Below are 24,905 nucleotides of genomic sequence, written 5' to 3'. Positions count from 1 at the left end.
ATAAATGAGACTCGGCCTAAAAAAATAAACTTTTCTCCAAGACATTTCACAACAGACCAGACAGCTCAGAGATTCTAAGTGTGACCACAACAGGGAGGAAATGAAATGCTTTGGACACAATGACATAGACCACAGCAATGGGATCATCAAAAAAGAAAGGGTTGAATTTTGTACTCAGACGATGATAACAGTGAATAAGAAGCTATTTTCATCAGACAGACTCATTGTTTGCTATTTCACTCTTTATTTTTTTATTGGTGTAGGATTTTTTTTAAGGCAAATAAACCTCGATAAATTAGAGTGTTGCAAGCTAATATCAGGTTCCAACTCATAAATGTTTTCCTCCAGAGTTCATTTGGAAGCATTTCAGACAGATTGTTAGGATTATTACTTTCTGGGATAAAATTATGCATTTTTCAAACATTTCTTCCTTCAAACTCATAACCTTCCTCTCACTAATATTTTGCATGTTGCAATAAAAAAGCAAGGAAGAAAAAGCAGTCTCTATTTTTAGATTAACACGTTTGCCAAACACAAAGACTTATCTAAATGCCTGCTTCCCACAGACATAAGCTATTTTTCCAGAGTCACAAGTCAATTGCATAACCCACTTACAAGTCAACATTACCGTATTTACACACCATCTCAGGACCCCATCATTTCACAGAGGCTTTTCAATCCCCATCTTTTTCTTTTCTTTTTTTTATATTTAAAACTGTTTTTAATTGAACTATGTTAGATACATTGTTATTTTTTTATTTATTTATTTATTTATTTATTGAATCGCTGTGGGAAAAGTTACAAAGCTTTCAGGTTTAGGTCTCAGTTATGCAAATATCAATCACATTTCCCTTTACCAATACTTATTTTTCACCATGAAGAACCCCAATAGACCCCCCTCCCATGCCTATGGGGCAGATGAATTCTAGTTAACACTCTATCTACTTTGACTAGCTTCATTGTTTCGATAAAAGTTGCACCATTATTATTTAGAGTTTACCTCCCCCAAATCAGCCATGCTGAAAAAGCATTGTGAAATGATTTGCTTTCTACAGCTGGGTTCAAGAATTAAATGATGTCGCGCGGCCACTGTTGCAGCCGTGCGGTTTTGGATTTCTGCTATTTTACTTATTAACCCTGGAAGTATTTCTACTGAGAGTCAGATAATTAAGAGATTGGTTTCTGTGCTCATCTCCATCTTTTTCTTAACATCACAGACTGGGGGTGCGTTCTGATCCCCGGGATCACATGACAAGTCTCACTGTCTTTTGTGGTCTGCAAAGAGACTCAGCAGAGTTGGGACTGAGCAGGGTGAGAAGCCTTGAGAGATGCAGCAGCATCCTCACAAGCCAAAGTTCTCTGGGCTGTGAGCTGAGGCCTCTGTGTCCTGGAGGTGCCCAGGTCTACTGTTCGGGCCTGGTTAACCCAGGGTGGACATCAGAAACCAGCTTTTGTGAGGGTTGCCAGAGAAATACGAATCGTCAAGAGCACAGTGGACTCCAGAAGCCAAGGCCATCCCAGAGTTCGGTGAGACCATCCAATTCTGCTGAGCGCCCGACTTCCTGAAGACTTAACCAGAGATTCCGTTGTGACTAGCAACTTGTCCGAAGTCATTAGGATGTCAAAGTTAGAATGAACTAGAATTTAGAATTCCTGATTGTTTGCACTCGGAAGTTTTACACATGAAATAATGCCTCAGGGGCTTGAGAGATAGTGTAAAGAGTCAGGCTCTTGCCTGGCATGTGGCTGACCCAAGTTCCATCCCCAGCACCAAAGTCCTGCCAGGAACGATGCTGGAGCACAAAGCCAGGAGTAAGCCAGGTGTGGCCAGGTGTTGCCCCAAAATAAAACAAAAAAAATATGTAAAAATAATAAAAGAAGGCTTCGAAGATGTTAGAGAGATTCATTAGGAGAAAATCTACAAATCAAAATCAGCCAACAGATATGGAAAAATCTGTACACTGACGTTTGGAGTGACTTTCTGAAAGCTGGAAACCACACAAGAGTCCTTTGATAGCCAGGGAGGGGCAAACCGTCTGTGAGCCAGCCACAGCGTGGAATACTACTGAGCAAGAAAAAGGAAGAGCCAGAAGGTATATATAGCAGCACAGTTGATTCCCACACTCACTCATCTGTGTGGAGAAAGCTGGATCCCAAAGGTGACTATTGACTGCCCCCACCCCCAACCCCCAGGTATAGAACATTCTGGAAAACTAATGAGGAGGTTTGACCACAGGCTGCACATAGGAGCAGGCTGACCATAGACTAGCTTAGGGATCTCCTTCAATGATGGGGTTATTGTAAAATCTTGATTATAGTGGTGGTTGCTGGGATGGATTTCAGGATTTAGCAAAGCTCTTAAATCAGGTTATGAAAAAGGATGCCATTTCATATTTATAAAATACATCTTCATTTTATAAAGATTTCAAGAAAAATATAGTGTACAGATATGCTACTAAGAAGCAAAAGTGGAGTAAAAATAGTTAAGACTATGGATTATGTAGCCAGACTTCTGGGGATTAAAACTTGAAGTGGCCTCTTGTATTTAAGCTTCTCTATAACTCTTTTTTTTTAATTTAAAAATAGGGATAATAAAATTATCTGCCCCAATGGGCTAGTCATTACACACAAATTAGTGTATTTGAAATGTTTAAACAAATTCATTTTTTTCTCTTTTTGTCTCAGGAGTCATTCCCAATGCCAGTTCTTTTTAACTATAGACTAGTATCATTTTAGTTGTATTTGCACTGCCCTTCTACACCAAGTCCACCACCAGCATGCCTGGGTCCCTCCACCTCTCTCCCTCCCCTGGGTCCCTCCTCCAGACCCCTTTAGATCACAGTACTGTTGGCTGAAACTAGACTATTCCCAATGGAAATGACCCTGCTATCTGGTTGAGAGTCAGCTTTTGTTGGCTGCCCCTTTGCATTATGACTTGATACAGCCCCGGAATGAATTCCTCAGGTCACAAATGCTGAGTCAAAGGTTTTCAGGTCATTTATGACAACAGCCAGGCTGATAAGTGAGACTGAAGGGCATCCTGCAAACAGCCCACCACTCTGGCCAACCTTCTATGCTGGTCTTTCACCTTTTCCAGCTAGAAAGGTCACAGGCAGGGTCTCTGGGGTCCTTTCCCTGGCGTTTCTTTGGTGACAAGTGAATTGAGCATTTTCTCAGATATACTGGTCATAGTGTCTTATTTTTGTAGGAATTGCCTGCTTATAATATCATTATTAGAAATTTTCTCATTTTAATAATCACTGTATCACTGTCATCCCATTGTTCATCCATTTACTCGAGCAGGCACCAATAACGTCTCCATTTGTTCTAGCCCTGAGATTTTAGCAGCCTCTCCTTACTTGTTTTTCCCAACCCTGCCATGTTGGAGGCTCTTTCAGGGACAGGGGAATGAGACCAGTTATTGTTACTGTTTTTGGCATATCTAATATGCCATGGACAGCTTGCCAGACTCTGCTGTGACTTTAAGGTTAGTCTGCCCACATTTCTTTGTACTCTAGTGATTTCCGATTGTGAATAGATTTTTAAAAATTTTTTCATGTTTGTACATTTTATAGTTGTTTCATGAAAGTGCTAATTAAAAGAGAATTTCACCATTGATTGGAATTCTCCATTCCAATACAAAATTTCTCATATGTAATGTAATGGAGTAAAATAAGTTGACTTTCAGCTACCCTCCATATCACATGTTGCTCCATTCTCTATTTGCTCATAACTCATCTCATCCACCACAGTAGCCTTTCACATAAATTTCAAGAAATTTCACCTCTAAGATCTTTTTTTTTTTGCTTTTCTTCTGCCTGAAAGTTATGGTTCCAAATTTCCATTTGTAGTGTTGTTTATGTTATCTAATTATCAGTTTTCTGCATAAAATATATGACTCTAAGCAAAACAATTCAAAAATTATCTCTGGAATTTTCAGAGAAGCTAAAGAAACTATTACTATATAATACAGCAATCCCATTTTGGGTATGTATTCAAAAATTAATATTGTCATGGATTTCCTAAAGAGGCCCTTCCTTGTTAATTAATTTTACATTCCTTGTCATGAATGTAATAATAATATTATTATTTATTTTAATAATAATAATTTAAATAATATTTTAATATTGGACTGGAGCGATAGCACAGCAGGTAGGGCGTTTGCCTGGCACACAGCCAACATGACTGATCGAACTTCGATTCCTCCGCCCCTCTCGAAGAGCCCTGCAAGCTACCGAGACTATCTCACCCGCATGGCAAAGCCTGGCAAGCTCCCCGTGACGTATTTGATATGCCAAGCACAGTAACAACAAATCTCACGATGGAGATATTACTGGGCCCGCTTGAGCAAATCAATGAATAACGGGAGGACCGTGACTGTGATCATTTTAATATTATTTGATATGCCAAACACAGTAACAAGTCTCACAATGGAGACATTACTGGGCCCACTCAAGCAAATCGATGAACAACTGGAGGACAGTGCTACAGTGCTATTTTAATATCAACATTAAATTCGTTATTAATATTTTAATAATAATTTGTAAAAAATAACAATAATTTGTGTGCATTCACTATGACAGACATCAACAATAGTAAGAATTCTCATTTATTCGTCCCTAGACGTCATACATTCTTTGGTTGTTGCTTTGTGTCCAAACCTAGCACAATGCTCAAGGGTTCTTTCTGGCTCTGCTCTGAGGAATTAGTTCTGGTGGTGCATGGGAACCATATGGGATGCTGGGGATTGAACCTGGGTCGGCTGTATGCAAGTATCTCTCCAGCCCCATGTCATCCATTCTTAAAAGTGCTGGATGCCACGCACCCCTTAGCAGACAGACACAATACAAACTGTTCTTGCTTATTTCACTTCTCTTCTGACTGTTTCTTGTTTATTTGGAACTTCTTTATGATTCTCCTCCCTGTCCAGAATTATTCTTAAAGAGTAACTGCTTTTAAAATATAAACTAGGGGCCAGAGTGATAGTACAGTGGGTAGGGTGTTTGCCTTCCATGTGGCTGACCAGTTTCCAATCCCTGCCACCACATGTGGTCCCTCAAACCCACCGGGTGTAATCCCTGAGTTGCAGAGACAGCAATGAGCCCTGAGCACAGCTGAGTATAGCCCCAAAATCAATAAATAAAAAATAAAATAAAATCCAAGATAAAATAGAAAGTGCCAGGTGGCATTTTCAGAACAAAGTTCAGCATTAGTGTTTTTCTATGCAGATGAGAGTAAGTCCTGGAGAGAAGAAATAGGATATGGGGGTCTGGGGAGGGTGGTGGGGAGCAGGCGGAAGGCTTGCTTAGCTGATGAAATGCAGGGCCAGTGCTTTGAATGCTTCCAGGAGATGACTCTGGGTGATCTTTACCCACCTACTGTCATCTCTCTTCTTCCTGTTCTCCCTCCTTCCCTGCTTCTCCCAGGATTAATCACATCTCCATGCATCTCAAATACATTCTCCAAACACACCTCCACTCAACTCAAATCCACCCTCCAAACAGAGGATGCATATAGAACTCTCCTTCGGATGCTCAAGTTTCCTTCCTGGACAAATGAAATCAGGCCCCCTCTTTCCAGGACCACTTTTGGGGAAAAAAAACTGTCTCTTTTCTTCTTTATTTAAAAATAACAATTTAGGAGCAGTAAAATACAAACCAGAAGTACAATACCTCTCCTATGACCTCACATGCTTAGGGTTATTTTTTCTCGCCAACTGATCCTGTTTTCATGCTAATGTCCCTGGTTTGTATCCATAAACATTCTCAGTTGTTCTATCAAAAAACAAAAGGAAAATAAGCTATGTTTTCCAGCAATGTGAGGTGATAACAAAAGACTCAGCCTTTTGACAACAATTCAGGATTAAAGGGAAAGAACCAATTTTAATCACCAGTTAAAGTGGAAAGAAAAGAAGGGAGGCGGGGAGAGGGAGGGAAGGAGGGACAGAGGGAAGGAAGAATGTAAGGAGGGAAAGAGAGAAGGAAGGATGGAAGGAGGGAAAGAGGGAAGGAGGAAAGGAGGGAGGGACAGGGGAGTTTTCTTTTTATTTGGATTTTGCCTTTAGGAAGTTTCCATAAAGAAAGGAAACATTATTTTAAAGAGGGAAATAAGTTGCAGTGATGAATCCAAATGTTATCAGCAACCTATTTTAAGGGTCAAGCCCCGCGATGGCTCAGTGGCAAAAGAACCTGCCTTGCAAGCATGAGGTCATGAGTTCAATTCTTGGCACCCCCCCCACCCCCCGCCAAACACACAGACACACACATATACCAAGCACAATCCTGGCAGCACTATTATTTGGGATCCCCACATCAACCATGAGCTCAGTCTCTGGTCATCCCAAGAACAAGGAGAAGGGAAAGAAAAGACAAGGGAAGGGTTCTTTTGTTTTGTTTTTGGATCGCAATGCTCAGGGATTGCACTTGGCTCTCATGCCCTGGGGGTGCTTGGGGGACAGTATGGGCTGCTGGGATCAAACCCAGGCTGACTGTGTGCAATGCAAGTCACTTACTTGCTGGACTATCACTCCAGTCTCATACTCTGCTTTTTTAATCTTCAAAATATCTTTGACTTCAGATTGTCATGTAAACATTATGTAAAGCACAATGGAGTTAGGTACAATTTCTAGAAAATATTTTTGTGTATGTGTATATGCTTATTTGCATGATCCATAGCTATACAAACATATTGTGGAACAAGTATATAGCCCTGCATACACACACATATGAAAACCACATCGTACTTATCAAAACAAATCACATATTTTCGAAGGACAAATTGGTCAGACACACAAAACAGAAAATCAATTCTCCTCCCCTAGAGATCTGGTCTCGCTTGAAGTTTCTGCATAAATGCTTCTGGCCTTTCCAGCAGGCATGGGCCCAAGGTGGTGTCTCAAAAGATAAACATACTTTCGTGGTAGATAACTGTTTTCTTGGCCTCTGAATAACTGTGGCCACATTCTCTTCAAGAAATTGTGGCCTGTTTTGCCAGTTATTTTCTTTTTCCAGAGTAGGAAAATTCCCATCCAAGGGCACAGGAATGAAGGTTCCGAAAGGAAAAGGCTCTTGGTCTTTACCAGTAGCAGAGGGCTCTCGACATCTCAAACATGATGCAGTCTGTTAGTTTCTAGAATCTGGAGTGTGTGTGTGTGTGTGTGTGTGTGTGTGTGTGTGTTTCTCTCCAAACACTCTCCAGTGTCCATGCAAAAAGCCAGCAGGATTTTTTCCTCTGGCTTACACTAGCCGGTCCAAAAATCATGCTCTTTTCCCTCCTCTCCCACCTCTTTAATTCTCTTGTTATTACTTATCTTCCCATCCTACAGGCATTTCTGAAGTTCCTGCTCTGGCTGCCTGACATTGTTACTGGGGAGTGTGTGTGTGGGGTGTGGGGGGCGGATTTCTCTCTTTATTCCTGTCCATCCCTAAGAGCTGAAGAGGGGTTCGTGCCCTCTAAGAAGTTGACTGTCTAGTCTTCTTGGCCATTTCCAGAAAACCGAGACCCCAAATTCATTGGCTATCCCTAAAAGGCCAATCCTCTGTGTCTACAGAAGTAGCTCACCTTCTGTGGAGCCAAGAGTAAATCATTTCATTTCTCTGACTCTGCTTCGTACTGTGGAACTTCCCTATGTAGTGTGCCATATATAGACGGTTGGCCCACAGATAGAGATCAGGCTGCCCAGGGCCCTACGTTATGCCTGTCTGGTGCAGGGTTGCTGGAAGAGCAGAGTTCATTCATATCTCTTCAAGTTCATAGTGAGCAACAGTCCACCAATCCCCTGCAACCATTCTTTTGCCAACCCATTGGGGACCCAGCCTCTTCCCGCGGTCAACGCCTTCCTCACCTACAAAGTGAAGCTAATCCTAGGGACTTTCCTCAAGTGAAGGTCAATCATTTAGAAGAACCCCTAACCCGGAGTAGGCATGTCATGATGGTATTCATCTTGGTTATTGTTATTTAGGATAACAAAAGCACACACTCACTCCTCACCTACTAGTGAAGCACAAATGATGGCACCAAAATGTCATCCAGGATGTCTCTCCAGGTTGATGCTGGGAAAAACGGGGGATAAGAATGTGTATCAGAAGCTGACAGCAGCTCATGACTTTCCTGTTTGCATTTCTTTAAGATGAGTGCCTTGACGCTGGAAAGCCAGAGAGACAGTATTATAATTTTCCTAAACATTCATAGATGTGATAGATCCTGATGGATCTATCACATCTTTCAGAAGGACAATGGAAAAGATTATCTATGACTTCTAGTTGGATCTCTTCAATAGCCATGTCCACCTGCCCACATACCAAATTCTGCAGGATGGATATGTCATTCCCAACGTTCTCCCTTCCAAAATCCGACACGCCATTTTGTCAGTAAAGAAGCGAACAGCACCCGACCAAGACAAGGTCAGACCCGAAACACCTGAAGAACCTGCCGTCAGTACTCATCAATACACTGACTCGGCTCTTCACACACTACCTGCCTGAATGCAAGGTTCCGTCCCAATGGAAAACCAGCAGGACTGTACTACTGTACAAGAAGGGAGACATCCACGACATTGGCAACTATCGCCCCATCTGCCTGTTGTCTGTCATCTACAAGCTGTTCACTCGAGTCATCCTGAATGGGATAGACAAAACACTAGATGAAGGAAAACCATGCAAGCAAACTGGGTTCCGAAAAGGATTCAGCACAATCGACCGTATCCACACGATAACCAAGCTCATTGAGGTTTCTTTTTTTCTTTAATTTTTATTAGTGAAACACCATGAGGAACAGTTGTAGACTTACAAATTTTTGTGCTTGGGTTTCAATTATACAATGTTCAAGTACCCATCCCTCCACCAGTGCCCATTTTCCACCACCACAGATCCCAGTATCCCTCCCACCCTTCATGCCCCCATCCCACCCTGCCTCTGTGGCAGAGGATTCCCTTTTGTTCTCTCTCCTTTGGGGTGCTGTGGTTTGTAAAAGAGGCATTGAGTGGCAATCATGTTCAGTCTATAGTCTACTCTCACCACGCACCTCCCATCCTGGGAGGATCCTTTCAACACCCTTTATTTGGTGCTTCCTTCTCTATCTGAGCTGCCTTTTCCCCTGGCATGTGTGGCTGGCCTCCAAGCCATGGAGTAAACCTCCTGGTACTTATCTCGGCTATTCTTGGGTGTTAGTCTCCTATTTTGTTACTTTATGTTTCCCAGATGAGTGCCAGAATCTGGAAAAAACCTGAGTGCCTGAGAACAGATGACTGGTTAAGGAAACTTTGGTACATCTACACAATGGAGTACTACGGAGCTCTCAGAAAAGATGAAGTCATGAAATTTACATTGAGGTTTCTTGGAAGTTTAGATGCCGCTCTGGCTAATGTTCATTGATTTGAAGAAGGCCTTTGATTCTGTTGAGACTGAAGTGGTCATCAAAGCCCTAGCCAAACAGGGCATTCAAACTCAATACATCAGGATCCTCTGTGAGCTGTATTACAGATTCACTACCAGGATTTCACCATTCTACAAGGAAGTGATCATCAATGTAAAGAGAGGGATTCGGCAGGGTGATACCCTTCACCGAAATTCTTCAGCACCACCCTCGAGAACATCATGCAACAACTGGAGTGGGAAAGAATGGAAGTGAAGATAGACAGTCGGCAACTACACCACCTCTGCTTCACTGATGACATCATTCTAATAATATCAAACATTAGCCAAGTGGCACAAATGCTGGCCGACTTCGACCGTGAGTGTGGAAAGGTCGGACTACAGCTGAATCTCACGCAGACAATGTTTATGAGAAACATTCTCGTTCCTGATGTTCCATTCATTCTCAATGGAACTAACATCTCCGAATGCAACAGTTATGTGTGCCTAGGTCGAAAAGTCAACATGACGAATGACCTGGCACCTGAGTTGCACAGGAGGAAAAGAGAGGCTTGGAACGCCTTCAGGAGCATTGAAGAAATAGCTAAGAGGAGGAAGAAACTCCTGCTCCGGGCACATCTCTTAGGTTCCACTGTTCTTCCTGCATTAACATATGCCTTAGAGACCTGGGCCCTATGAAAACAGGATGAGAATGCTATTCAGGTCTCCCAAAGAAGAATTGAAAGAGCTATGCTTGGAGTATAATGCTTCACTCAAGTGAGAGAAAGAATCCAGAGTTCCAAGCTCCATTGACAATCGAGAATTAGGGATGCTGTCTCTTTTTCCAAGGTGTCAAAAATCAGATGGACTGGACACATAATGCGATTTGGAGACTACTGCTGGACTAGAGCCAACGGGATTCCACAGGACGTCAAAAGATCGCGTGGCCACCACCCATTCTGAGATGGTCAGACTTCTTCGTCAAGACCCTGAATGATTTAGTTTGAGGCTCTTCGTGTTCCTGGAATGAGCAGACGCCTCTGGGCTGCACTAGCACGTGACAGGGATGAAGATGTTACTGGCACCCACTCGAGCAAATCAATGAGTAACGGGATGTCAAGTGATCAAGTGATCGAGTGAAACATTCATAGAAAGTTGGTTTTCATAAAACCAGAGGAGTTTCAAATCTACTGGGTGTTGAATCATTTTGAATTAAAGAGAGTTCCATATCCTTTCCAAAATGTCTTCTAAGGAAGGTGTGATTTGTATTCTGACTTTTATGATTCTCTCACTGAAAATGCTGGTTGGGCTTATGAGTTTTAACTGTTCTTTTCATATGTGTCATGTGTCTATTTTGTTTTTACATGTGTGTTTTTGTTTTCTTAGATTTAATTGTGGGTGCGTTTGGAACAGGAAAAGTAGCCGTTTACAGGTAGGTCATGGGTTGGTTATGCCAATGTTGATGCTTTTTTAGATGAACATATAATTGATATAATATTAGTTTCAGGGGCAAACCATAATGATTCAATATTGTGTCTATTATTAAAAGACCACCATAATAGTTTTAGTGTCCATCAATGCATAGAGATATAAAGAATTTTATAAATGTTTAACTGTTCTCTTAGCAACTTTCAGATACACAGTATAGGGTTAAGTTGCCATATTGTGTGGTAACAACACCAGGACTTAGTCATTTTATTTGGGGGGTTGTTGGGAATTTGGGCCACAGCCAACAATGGTACTCAACCGAGGGTCAGTCACATACAGGCAAGTGCCTTCACCCCTGTCCTAGCTCCCTGGCCTTGACCTTGTAATCCTAAAACAGGAGATTGAGACCTTTTGGAATCTCTTCACCCCTTCCATATCCCACCCTCATCCCTCCTTCTTCTGGGAACCACCAGTCTATTCTCTATATCTATGAGTTTGGGGTGATTTTGTGTTCTCATTTGTTTTGTTTTGTTTTGTAGATCCACCTACAAGCAAGATCATATGTTATTTATCTTTCATTTAGCTCATTCACCATAATGTTCTCAAGGCTCAGCCACATTGTCGCAATTAGCAAAATACCCTTTTTCATTTTACAAACAACAAACTTCCAGTCCCTACTAACAATATTTAAGCGGGGAAAAAGGAAGAATAAGGGGAAATCTTAACAGGATTTCTAAAACAATACACTTCTCAGATGTTATGATATTTGAATTCTCTTTACTTTGGACCTACATGGCAAATACTTACAGAGAAAGGTATCAAGTGGGGACTACAAAGTCTCTGTAACCAATGTGGATACTAAATTAAGGAACAGAACAGCCTAGGAATTGGTTACTCTCACTCCCCCAAAGCAAAGTGACGAGAAACACTTCAGATGTGACAGATCTTGATTGAAAACCTGGTCCCTCCACACACATTCATTTATCATCTTGGGCTAATTCCTATAACTTTGAGGTTCAGATTGTTCATCTATAAAATGGAGCTAACAGCATTTACATGGGGGTTTTGTTGTTGTTGTTAAAAGGAGAGTCTCAATGTCAATTACATGTAAGCTATCACTGCTACTCAGGAAGTTTAGACTCTTTTCCCTCTTTTTCATTTCTCCAGACTACATTTCTTCAGACTACAAGGATCTAGCTTAGATTTTCATAACAAAAAAAAACAGAAATCTGAGGCAGGATGGGTTGGGGGTTGTGCAGGGAAGGAGGTGCTAGCCTACCCCAAGCCCCAGAGATTCTCATTAGGTTTCCCCACCTGGGTAAGAGTTACTTCTTCAGGGAGAGAAAGTACAGTGGGTAGAGCATTTACCTTGCATGTGTCTGAATTGGATATGATCCCTGGCATCCCATGATTCTCCACCCACCCCATGCCCGATTTCAAAGCCAGAAATAAGCCCTGAGCACCACTGCATGTGGCCACCAAACAAAACAACACAAAGATTTACTTCTTCCATCCCATGATGTCCGCAGAGGGTTGATGGATACCAGCCACACTCCCCTTCTGGCCGTAGAGGTAGAGATGGTGAAAACTCTCCAAGGGTCCACAGGACAGGGCTGTCTGTGGTGGCCAGGAAGATGGAGCCCTCAGGACTGATGCAGTGACACTCTTGCCACAGCTACTCTGCTCTGAATATTTTACCACAGGGATGCCATGGTCTAGGCAATCACTGGGCATACCGGGGGTGCCAATATAGATTCTGACTGTGAGGCCTGCTGCTCCTCTCAGGGGCAGCCTTGGCTCAAGTCTCCCCAGTGCCCTGGCCCAAACTTTGGTCCCCCTTCCTCTTTTCTCCACTCACCCCTGCACCAGGATCAGACCCACCTTCCCAGATGGAGACTGGCTTCCTCCCAGTCCTCCCCACCAGTGTCTGCTGTGGCTAATCCTGTCTTGTCTCCCAATTACCCAGGACTGGGGCTGACATAATATGGAAGACAAAATTACGGAACATGGAGAAAGGAAAGGAGCTTAGGAAAATGCTCCAGGGACCCATGTGGCCATAGTAAAACTGTGTAAAGTGGTGCCCAAGACAGCATGCAGTCCCCGTAGAGGGCTCCCTCCTGGCCAGGCCATGCCATTGCCTGCTCTCACCTCCTGGAAACAAGCTTTCAACCTCCCCTGTTCTCATGCCCTGCTCCTTCTTTTCTTGTCTGGTTATCCCCTTAGTCCCTCTCCTCCATCACGGCTGCCCTGTGGAACGTTCCAAAGGCAACAGAGCTCTTCCCAGAGTCTTCAGTTCCCATTGATCTATGGGTGTGTCCTGGTGTTTTTGTTTGTTTGTCGGTCACACGTGTCAGTGCCCAGGGCATATTCGTGGCTCTGGCTCAGGGATTACTCCTGAAGGGACCGTATGGGGTGCCAGGAATTGATCCCAGCAAGCACCCTCCCCGCTGTACTATAGTGCTGACTGCTGCTGTCTCCATGGAGTTTGTTCTGCTCCGAAGGCACTGAGAACCATTGTGATGTCCAAGGTACAGGGTGAAGCTACTGATGTTCCCACTGGTGTTAGTGGGGAAGTTAATCTGTGAAGTTTGACTTCTACAACACTTGCCAAGCTAAAAACCCACCATCAAGACGGCAAGACTGGGGATCCTGAGAGATAGTTCAGTGCGGAGGGCGCTTGCCAACCTGGGTTTGATCCCCAGCATCCCATAGGGTCCCTCAAGCACCATCGGGGGTAATTCCTGAGTGCAGATCCAGGAGTAACCCCTGAGCATCTCCAGCTGTGACCCAAAAGAAAAAGATGGCAAGACTGTTCATAACCTCAGGAAGATGCTTCCCCTCCAGTATGAAGGAAGGAAGAAGGGCAGATGCCAAGGCAGCATTACAGCACAGTATCCCCCAAATCCATGTCCACCACAATTTGGTACCATGGGCACTCTGGCCTCCCTCATCTATAGTCATGAGAGACCAATGTGTTTGGTGGCAGTGGGTTGTCGCTGATGTCACCTGTCCCCTCCCATGAGGCAGATCCTTGGCACTGAGGCTGCAAGTGTTGGCACAGCATCTGAGGGGGAAGTGGGGAGTGGGCTCGGTGACACGCTGAACCCCAGTTGTTCCCCCCACAGGGCGAGGCCGGTGGTGACCGTGGATGCCCAGCTTCTGCTGCACCCAATGATTATCAATCTGGACAACAAAACCTGCCAGATAACCGAGTATCCGGCCCCCGTGGCTTGGTGAGTGCATTCCTCATCCCAAGAGGGCTCCCCAGCAACCAGTTTCTGAGACTGCTCTCTGGGACCCTGAGCCTCTGTGTCTCCAAAGGAGCTCCAAGAGAGCATCCGTGCTGCATAGGTACAGTTCCGGGTTTTTTTTCTTCTGGTTTTGTTAGGGGGCCACACCCGGCGATGCTCAGTGATTACTTTTGGTTCTGCACACATAAATTATTCCTGGTTGATTTTGAGAGACCTATGGGATGCCAGGGGATACAACCTGGGCCATCTGTGTGCAAGTCAAGTTCCTTACCCACTGTACTATCTCTCTGGGCCCTGGGCCCCTTGAGCCCCCTGAGCACTGCTGGGGAGCCCCCGCCAACCCACAAACTGGAGGAAATTCCCAACAACACTAACCTCAGAGACCTTTCAGCTGCTGCGCAAACCAATATATTCATGAACCAATCTGAAACTCTGAAAGAAAACCATTGAGAAATCCATTTGCATTAGGCTATTTCAGAAAGGACCCTTCAGGTGGCAATGCTGTTTTCCGTAACTGGTATCATTTTTGTAAGTTAGCCCGGACAGCTGGATCAAGGGACACGTGGGCACACAGAGGTTTCTGTGCCTTGGAATCTGTCTTTGTGACCTTGGGTCCCATCCTCAGGAGAGGGGGAGGAGAATCAGAGCCTTTTGGCCAGACCTGCTGGTAATCTCAGCCTGGGTACCCTCTGCAGGTGCTTCTTCTGAGCCTTGACACTCACCCCTGCCAGCCAGCCCAGGGAGTCGACTCTGAATTTCTCAATCTGTGGGTCCAGAGTCTGTCCCACAGGGTATTGCCTTGTGAAACCCCTGTGACTCCGTGGCAAGTTGAGACCTGCCCTTGATTCCCAGAAGCTGTGGTTGAACACAGGATCCTCGTTCCCAACTCTGCTGGGATGTCAATTGCAGCCAACTGCAATGTGTTGTTGATGGCCCTTAGGTAGGACTTTGTTCCCCAGAACCACAGCCTCCTAAGTGGAGGGGAGGGGGGGCAGTAAAGAGGACCCCGAGGAATCCTCTGTAAAACATTCTTTGCTGGGAGCTCCCAAGCTGGGGACACTTCCTTGATCAGGTTTGAAAGGAGCTGGGAAATGCCCCAAGCACATTTTAAAATGGTTTCAAACCATAAAATATTATAATGAAAACCTGATCTGAGAAAGCTAGAGAGAGCGCCAGGATTTCTCCTTTCCCCTGGCATGATTAAATAAACATGAAATGAACCGTGAGAGCTCCCTGGGCATGAGTGTTAAACGGCACTGTTGGCCCAAACAAACCTACATTCACACATTCGCCCCTGAAAGGATGTCCAGGCAGAATTCGGTTATGGATGTGACACTCTGCTAGAAAAAATTGCTGATTCAACGGCACTGTTTGATTTTAAGGATTTTTCAGACTTTCAAAATTTTTGATAAAACTAAAGTGGTTTTAATGAACTTCTGATTTAGCTGTATAGAAAGAATATTACATTTTCATCCAAAATATGTCTTCTTGCTTCACTTTCTTGTTGTATTAAATCATATTAGTAATATAGAGGGTGCCTTGTCTCGTGGGAAAACAGATGATCTATGCCTTTAGGATTATCTATTCAGTTTTGCCACAGGCTTTTCCAGATGACATTTCAATTTCATGTGCAAATATTTTGAATGGTGGCTCAGAGTATTAAAAGATAGAAAATTAACAGCTGTTTTAATCGAGAATGTGTCTTTCTGGTACTTTTAAAATTTATTCTAGGAATTTAGGTCGGGTTTCCCCCAAATGATTGGAAGACATTTGTTGATTTTCTATGCTGTAATTTTTTGTCTGTATTTGATATAAGCTTGTATTGTCCATCTGAAAAGTGTTAAGTAAACTCTAACTTGGAAATGGTTCTTCCCTTCCATCAATGTGCATTTCTGTGTCTTACAAACAGCTGTGTCGTTTTTATAAAGTATCTGCTACTGGCTTTTCTAAATTAGGAACAAAATGAAAGCCAGCTCAGAAATATTAATATAATTGGTATTAACCAGCTGGAAAAATAAAACTATTTAGTAAAACATTTTTATTTTATAACTGTATCCACTTTTCCAATCTGGAAAGGACTATAGGTATGCCTAATTTATGGAAAATCAGGTATTTACCATTACTGAGAAGGATCAAATTGGTTAGAAAGAAAAATGAATAGCATTGTACTTCTACATCCTGTTTTCCATTTTCCCTGCTCTTTCTCCAACCTACATGCTTATGAACACCGTAACATCACCAAAGCCTTATTCTAACATTATGCGTTGGGTTAGGACAAGTTAGAGAATCTCAATTGTACTGTCCTGCCTCATTGCACATCAAACCCTAACCAAAAACAATTTCATTTAACTGGTGAAACTGTGAGAATAACCTCTAGCAAAAACCCTGGTGGTAAAGTTGCAGAGAAACAGAACCCTCCTATGCTGTCTGTCACTAGGGAAGTAAATTGGTACTGCCTCTGTAGAGGACAGTAGGAAAAGATCTTCAGCTGAAAATAGGAATACAATATTCATCAATGTGACTCACAAGTATTGACTTGAAACTATTAAAACACGAATTTGAAAAGATGTCTGAACCTTTATATTCATAGCAGCGCTATTCACAATAGCACATGAAAAACAGCGTGTCTGCCCATCAATGGATAAGTGGGTCCAGACACTAGCCTATATCCTCCATGGAATACTCCTCTGACATTTACAAAAGATAAAATCTTATCTTTGGGGGAAATAGATGGATGTGGAGGTGATTCTGTTAAGTGAAAAAAGAGAGATAAGATAACCACCGGATGTGGAATGTAAACGCAATGGAATATTACTCAACCACTTCAAACTATGAAGCTTGACTTTTGGGACAAGATAGATGGAATTTGAGATGATTACACTAAGGAAATAAGTCCAAAAATGTAAGACAAGTTCCAGCTTGTTTTTCTCATAGGTAGGATATAAATTACCAAAGCAAGCAAACAAGTATAACAAAAAAATAACTCTGAGACTCTGTGAAAAATAACACAGAGAAGGGAAGTAGGGAAAGGGAAGGAAGGGGAAAGGAGGAGGTAACAGAGAATGAAACTAAGAATATGATGTATAATCCTGATAGAAAATTTGAATACTGAATAACCCTTCAGTGAATGATGTTTTTCAAACACTTCTTCACAAGGAGGAAATCCTGGTCACATTCATAGCTTTAATCTATTTCTTCTTCAGCAACTGTATTGCTTTAGAATTATTTATATAACAAGATACTTTACTTGAAATTATTTCAACTTGCATGTTTATATTATCATGACAAATGGGAATTTGTCTCCTAAAAATATAATGATGCTATGTCTATGACTTTAATACAGAATCAAGTACTTCCAAATAAAGTGGGCTCCTCCAAAAAAATTTTTTTTCAATTTTTGAAAAGCCAGGGATGGACCACCAAATGTGAAGCTGCGATAAATGATTCCTCTTTCTTGAAATAAGTCTCATGGAAGGAGAAGGGGGCTGGATTGGGGATTCCTCAGGAGAGATGGTATCGATGCCCATAATAGCAAAGACAGCTCCGGAAACCGCTGCCTCACTGACGTGTGGCAACTATTTAACCCTGAAGGAAGACTCTGACTGAGGTCAGGGCAGACAGATGAGTCCCAGATGGGAGACATTTTCCTGCCATTTGACACAGGAAACTGACGTGTCATTGAAGTGTGATTAGGGAGCATTTACTTCTTTGTGATCTTATAGAAATATTCAAGTCATCTCATAGTCATTTGCCCCATAAATTTTGCTAAGACTATCACTTAATCATCCCTAAGTATGCCAGGTTCTTTCTTACTTCCCAGGGAAAGAAGCCCCCGCTCCAAGGCAGAAGGTCGCAGGGGAACACTTTTCCGGGAGGAAGGTGAGCAGGGCTGACGCTCTGGCTCAAGCTTTGGTCCTCTCTCATGTCTCCACAGATAACTCTGGAGACCAGGAGAAAGGTCTCTTCAAAGCTACCACGTGTACTTGCCACAGAGGTTCAGCCATACCCCTGAAATATTATAAAGTGATAATAAATCACCAAACAGAAGGAAAACTTAATACACAAAAATAAACCCTGAGGTGTCTCTCGTGCACATCTGCCCTCCAGTGCTGGCCTTTCTCGGGCATGTCCATGTGCTCTGAGCTTGACACAGTCACTCCCCATCATGTACTCACCACCTCCTCCTCCTCTTCCTCCTCCTCCTTCACCTCTTCCTCCTCCTCCTCTTCCTCCTCCTCCTCTTCCAACTCCCACTGATCATGGCCTCCAACTGCCCCTGACCCTGGCAGTTCACCATGCAAACCACCCCCCTCCCCGCCCCATGGGCCTGCCAGCTAACCACATCATCCTACACTACACCCCAAAGGATTAAATTCAAGAAAATTCTATTGTCCTTATGGTGTGTCCACATCCACACACGAAGGGAGGAAGCCAGGGACTCAACTGCAAGGGAATGCCTGGCCCCTTGTACCCCAGCCCCAGTTTTTTTTTAAATTTTTATTAGTGAAACACCATGAGGTATAGTTGTAGACTTATAAATTTTCGTGCTTGGGTTTCAGTTATACAATGATCAAATACCCATCCCTCCACCAGTGCCCATTCTACACCACCACTGATCCCAGTATCCCTCCCACCCCCCTTCCCCCGCCATCTCACCCTGCCTCTGTGGTAGGGCATTCCCTTGTGTTCTCTCTATCCTTTTGGGTGCTGTGGTTTGCAAAAGAGGCGTTGAGTGGCAATCATGTTTCGTCTATGTCTACTCTCAGCACGCATCTCCCATCCTGGGAGGATCCTCCCAACACCCTTTATTTGGTGCTCCCTTCTCTATCTGAGCTCCCTTTTCCCCTAGCGTGTGTGGCTGGCCTCCAAGCCATGGAGTAAACCTCCTGGTACTGACCTCAGCTATTCTTGGGTGTTGGTCTCCTATTTTGTTACTTTATGTTTCCCAGATGAATGCAGTCTTTCTATGTCTGTCCCTCTCTTTCTGACTCATTTCGCTTAGCATGATACTTTCCATGTAGTACCACTTGTATGTAAATTTCATGACTTCATCTTTTCTAACAACTACATAGTACTCTATTATGTAGATGTAACAAAGTTTCTTTAACCAGTCATCTGTTCTCAGGCACTCAGGTTTTTTCCAGATTCTAGCTATCCAGTCCCAGTTTTGAAGCTGACTTTGCATCCTGACCTGCCCGGCCAACCTAGCCCCGGACACTTGGCCCTGCCATGTGTCTCCTGGCTCCTCAAAGGGAGAGCCTGGTCTTGACCTCTGGGTGGTACCAGCAGGCTGCCCCACCATCCAGGCTTAGTCCCCTAGCCCAACAAAGAGACCCACCTGCATTCAGTAAGCAAGGGCAGCAGCAAATTGACCAAGCCAGCCACTAATTAAATCTGAATATCTTTGGCAATAGTTTTGAAATATTACCTTCAAAATAGTTGGAAAATATTTTTAGAAATATTTTGGTAATATTTTTACTATTTGATACATATTTTTAATCCTTTTGCAATATTTTAGAAATATTTGGTAATATTTTTACTGTTTATGTTTTTAATCTTTTTGTAATATCTTAGAAATATTTTGGTAATATTTTAGAAATGTTTTTGTAATATTTTTGAAATATTACCTTTGGAATAGGGAATATTGATTAGATTAGTGAGTTCAACAAATATGATGAGTTCGATAAATATGTGTTTAGTTATCTCGGTATGTATGTGGGTAATACCAGGAGAAGTGTAGGCGGGCGGAGTGACACCTGGGTTGTATCTGAGGGAGGTCAAGCTTCTACTTCAGAATCATGAGGTCGTTAACCAACCCATCGTGGATTATTCTTTGTTACAGCTTTTCTTTAAGAGTGTGTGCTTCCGTCACTGGCCAGAGCATCTCCAACACCATCGGTGAGCTTGTTTCCATTTTTTTATTCTCTACTCTGCTAAGGAACTCAGCAGGAAGCATTTCTCTGCACAGACTGCAGAAAACATGGAAGAGCCCTGTCCGGCTCTCCAGATTTCTGTCCTACATATGGAAACTTCAGTCAAGATGGACAGGACTGTCTTCACATCACTGGTCCACACAGATCTCATTCCTGAGGGAAACGGTGACTGGTGTAAAACCATCAAGCAACAACATTTTAAAAATTTATAAAGCATATAAATTTATACATTGATTTATAAATTTATATCACTGTCACTATCCTCCCATTGTTCATTGATTTTCTCCAGTGGGCCCCGTAACATCTGCATTGTGAGACTTGTTGTTACTGTGTTTGGCATATTGAATATGTCATGGGTAGCTTGCCAGGCTTTGCCATGTGGGCAAGATACTCTCGGTAGCTTGCAGGGCTCTCCAAGAAGGTGGAGGAATCTAACCCGGGTCGGCCCGGTTGGCCGCATGCAAGGCAAATGCCCTACCCACTGTGCTAATTAAAAATTTTTAAAAATTTATAAATACTTTATAAATTTTTCCCAGCCTATGTATTGATTGCTTTGAATATAATTTTTCCCAGCCTATGTATTGACTGCTTTGAGTATAATTTTTCCCATCATATGTATTGATTGCTTTGAATCCAAACTATGAAAAATTGAAAACAAAATGCTTCCTGGGTCCGCACATTCGCCCAGAAATTGATGTCCATGCTGAGTTTCTCTCCCCTTCTGATGGCAGCTGCTGTGCTTTGTCCCCCAGGCCTGATGGCTGAGGTGCAGTTAGATTCCCTGAAGCAGAAGGGGGCGATTAAAAGGACACTCTTCCTGGACAACCACCAGTCCCAGCTGGTCTTCCCACTCAGAGTCCAGCAGCGGAAATCCCTCCAGTGCCGGGCCTTTGTCGTCTACCTTCGAGTAAGTGTCCCAGGATCACTGCCAGGTGCTCTCCCATCCGGTATTGTGGCCCCAAGCAGGCAGCCCTCGCCCCCCCCCCCCCACCCCAGGGCAGGGGAGGGAAGGTGCGCCTAAACCTGCCATCTCCCTCCGGGCTGTGCATCCCTTAACCTCATACGGGATTTCTTCATTCCAAAGACTTCTTTTTGTTCCCAACGCAATCTTGATAATAGTTCTCACTCAGGTGGTTTTCATTTATAACTTCCTCCCTGCCCCCCAACAAAAAAATATATAAAGTTAAATGAAATGTATTTGCATTTTTATCCTATGTACGCGCGCTTGGCTAGATTTTTATCAATGTGTATGTCAGCGCCAACTCAGGAAAATGTCCGGGCCTTCGAAGCTTTTATTAAAAGTAATTCATAATTATGTTTTAAAACCAGAGTGCTTTTTTAATAACTCTGAAGCCCACCATGCAATAAAAATCTTTATAACCCAGGAACCCTGGCTCCTGACAAGTCAAACGGGTGTCATTACTCTTTCTCATTTCCTCTCCCCCAGCAGGGACCTGGTTAGAGAGGGGACTCTGGGGGCAGAGCCCAAAGGTCACAGCACATTCTAGGACAGTGGTTTTCAATAGCCAGTCTGCAGAGATTTTCTGCCAGTCCTTGAAATTGTTATTACCACTTAACACGTGGTCTGTCCACCCTGATCATGTGGGTGCTCTTATAAATATGCAGAGAGAATTATTCTTTTGTCCGGGAACTTTCAAGCAATGCTGGGGGTCCAGGGGCCACTCCTGGTGATACCAAGCCTGATGGTTCAAAGCTCAAGATGGGGATAGAGGGGACTTTCCTCAATATTAAAGCCATCTACCACAAGCCTATGGCAAAGCATCATCCTCAATGGGGAAAAACTGAGAGCCTTCCCCCTAAGATCGGGGACGAGACAAGGATGTCCACTCTCTCCACTGCTGTTCAATATAGTACTGGAAGTACTTTCAATAGTGATTAGGCAAGAAAAAGATATTAAGGGCATCCAGGTAGGAAAGGAAGAAATCAAGCTCTCACTATTCGCAGATGATATGATACTATACTTAGACAACCCTAAAACCTCTACCAAGAAACGCCTAGAAACAATAGGCTTGTATAGTAAAGTTTCAGGCTATAAAATCAATACCCAAAAGTCCATGGCTTTCCTATATGCAAATAGTGAAAGAGAAGAAAGTGACATGAAGAAAACAATCCCGTTCACAATTGTGCCCCCAGAAAATTAAGTACCTAGGAATCAGCTTAACTAAGGAAGTAAAGGATCTGTACAAAGAAAACTACAAAACGCCTACTTCAGGAAATAAAAGAGGACACGAGGAAATGGAAAAATATCCCCTGTTCATGGATCGGGAGAATTAACATTGTCAAAATGGCAATACTTCCCAAAGCACCGTACAAATTCAATGTGATCCCTATTACGATACCCATGACATTCTTCAAAGAAATGGAGCAAACACTCCTGAAATTTATATGGAACAATAAATTCCCACGAATACCTAAAGCAATTCTTGGGAAAAAGAAAATGGGAGGAATCAACCTCCCTAACTTCAAACTCTAGTACAAAGCAGTAATAATTAAAACAGCATGATACTGGAACAAAGGCAGAGCTGTAGACCAATGGAACAGGGTTGAATTTACTGACATCTCCCCCCAAGCATAATGTCATCTAATCTTTGATAAGGGGGCAAGAAAAGTGAAGTGGAGCAGGGAAAGCCTCTTTAACAAATTGTGCTGGCAAAACTGGATGGCTACATGCAAAAAAGTGGGCTCAGATCTCTGCCTAAGTCCATGTACAAAAGAAAGATCAAAGAGGATTAAAGACCTCAACATCAGACTGGAATCCATAAGGTACATTGAAGAAAAAGTTGGCAAAACCCTCCATGACATTGATGCTAATGGTATCTTCAAAGATGTCACGCCACTGGCCAAGCAAGTGAAAACAGAGATAGACAAATGGAACTATCTTAAACTAAGAAGCTTCTGCACCTCAAAAGAAACAGTGACCAAAATACAAAGACGGTCTACAGAATGGGAAAGGATATTCGCCAAATACACATCCGACAAGGGGTTGATATCAAGGATATACAAAGTACTGGTTGAATTCCACAAGAAGAAAACATCCAACCCCATCAAAAAGTGGGGCAATGAAATGAACAGAGACTTTCTCAAAGAAGAAATCCGAATGGCTAAAAGGTACATGAGAAAATGCTCCACATCATTAATCATCAGGGAGATGCAGATCAAAACCACAATGAGATATCATTTCACACCACAGAGACTGGCTCACATGCACAAGAACAAAAGCAACCGGTGCTGGCGCGGATGTGGTGAGAAAGGGACCCTCCTTCACTGCTGGTGGGAATGCCGACTGGTTCAGCCCTTTTGGAAAACAGTATGGACGATTCTCAAAAAATTAGAAATTGAGCTCCCATTTAACCCAGCAATACCACTCCTGGGAATATATCCCAGAGAGGCAAAAATGTATAGTTGAAGTGACATCTGCACTTGTTTGTTCATTGCAGCACTCTTTACAATACCCAGAATCTGGAAAAAACCTGAGTGCCTGAGAACAGATGACTGGTTAAAGAAACTTTGGTACATCTACACAATGGAGTACTATGTAGCTGTTAGAAAAGATGAAGTCATGAAATTTACATACAAGTGGTACAATATGGAAAGTATCATGCTAAGCGAAATGAGTCAGAAAGAGAGGGATAGACATAGAAAGATTGCATTCATCTGGGGGATATAAAGTAACAAAGTATGAGATTAATACCCAAGAATAGCTGAGATCAGCACCAGGACGATTACTCCATAACTTAGAGGCCAGCCGGGTATCCTAGAGGAAAGGGCTGTTCAGATAGAGAAGGGAGCACCAAATAAAGGATGTTTGGAGGATCCTCCCAGGAGGGGAGATGCATGTCGAAAGTAGACTATGGACTGAACATGTTTGCCACTCAATGCCTCTTTTGCAGACCACAACACCCAAAAGAAGAGAGAGAACACAGGGGATTGCCCTGCCACAGAGGCAGGGGGGATGGGGGGATGGGGGTGGGAGGGATATTATCCATGGTGGTGGAAAATGGGCACTGGTGGAGGGATGGGTATCTGATCATTGTATAATTGAAACCAAAGCACAAAAAATTGTAAATCTACAACTTTAAAAAAAATAAAATAAAAATTATCAAAAAAAAATTAGAAATTGAGCTCCCATTTAACCCAGCAATACCACTCCTGGGAATATATCCCAGAGAGGCAAAAATGTATAGTTGAAGTGACATCTGCACTTGTTTGTTCATTGCAGCACTCTTTACAATACCCAGAATCTGGAAAAAACCTGAGTGCCTGAGAACAGATGACTGGTTAAAGAAACTTTGGTACATCTACACAATGGAGTACTATGTAGCTGTTAGAAAAGATGAAGTCATTAAATTTACATACAAGTTGTACTACATGGAAAGTATCATGCTAAGCAAAATAAGTCAGAAAGAGAGGGATAGACATAGAAAGATTGCATTCATCTGAGGAACATAAAGTAACAAAATAGGAGATTAACACCCAAGAGTGGCCGGGATTAGTACCAGGAAGTTTGCTCCATGACTTGGAGGCCAACCACACATGCTAGGGGAAAAGGGAGCTCAGATAGAGAAGGAAGCACCAAATAAAGGATGTTGAGAGGATCCTCCCAGGATGGGAGAGGCATGCTGAAAGTAGACTATAGACTAAACATGATTGCCACTCAATGCCTCTTTTGCAAACCACAACACCCAAAAGGAGGGAGAGAGAACAAAAGGGAAAGCCCTGCCACAGAGGCAGGGTGGGATGGGAGGTTGGGGGATGGGAGGGATACTGGGATCAGTGGTGGTGGGAAATGGGCACTGGTGGAGGGATGGGTATTTGATAATTGTATAATTGAAACCCAAGCACAAAAATTTGTAATTCTACAACTGTACCTCATGGTGTCTCACTAATAAAAATTTTAAAAATAAATAAATAAATAAATAAAA

The 24,905-nt window shown here is 42.9% G+C and overlaps 1 protein-coding gene across 1 annotated transcript in view; it reads left to right on the top strand.

The window, feature by feature from the left end:
- Window positions 1–24,905, top strand: part of ITGA8 (integrin subunit alpha 8) — a 144,686-nt gene that overhangs the window by 64,932 nt on the left and 54,849 nt on the right. The window contains exons 14-17 of the mRNA XM_056114641.1: window positions 10,737–10,782; window positions 13,904–14,011; window positions 19,872–19,927; window positions 20,715–20,869. Of these exons, the coding sequence (XP_055970616.1) occupies window positions 10,737–10,782; window positions 13,904–14,011; window positions 19,872–19,927; window positions 20,715–20,869 (365 nt within the window). The remainder of the gene's footprint in view (window positions 1–10,736; window positions 10,783–13,903; window positions 14,012–19,871; window positions 19,928–20,714; window positions 20,870–24,905) is intronic.

This window comes from Sorex fumeus, unplaced genomic scaffold (assembly GCF_029834395.1).
Source record: "Sorex fumeus unplaced genomic scaffold, SorFum_2.1 ptg000026l, whole genome shotgun sequence".
NCBI lineage: Eukaryota > Metazoa > Chordata > Mammalia > Eulipotyphla > Soricidae > Sorex > Sorex fumeus.
The sequence above is the reverse complement of the archived record's forward strand: the minus strand, read 5'-3'. Positions and strand labels throughout refer to the sequence as shown.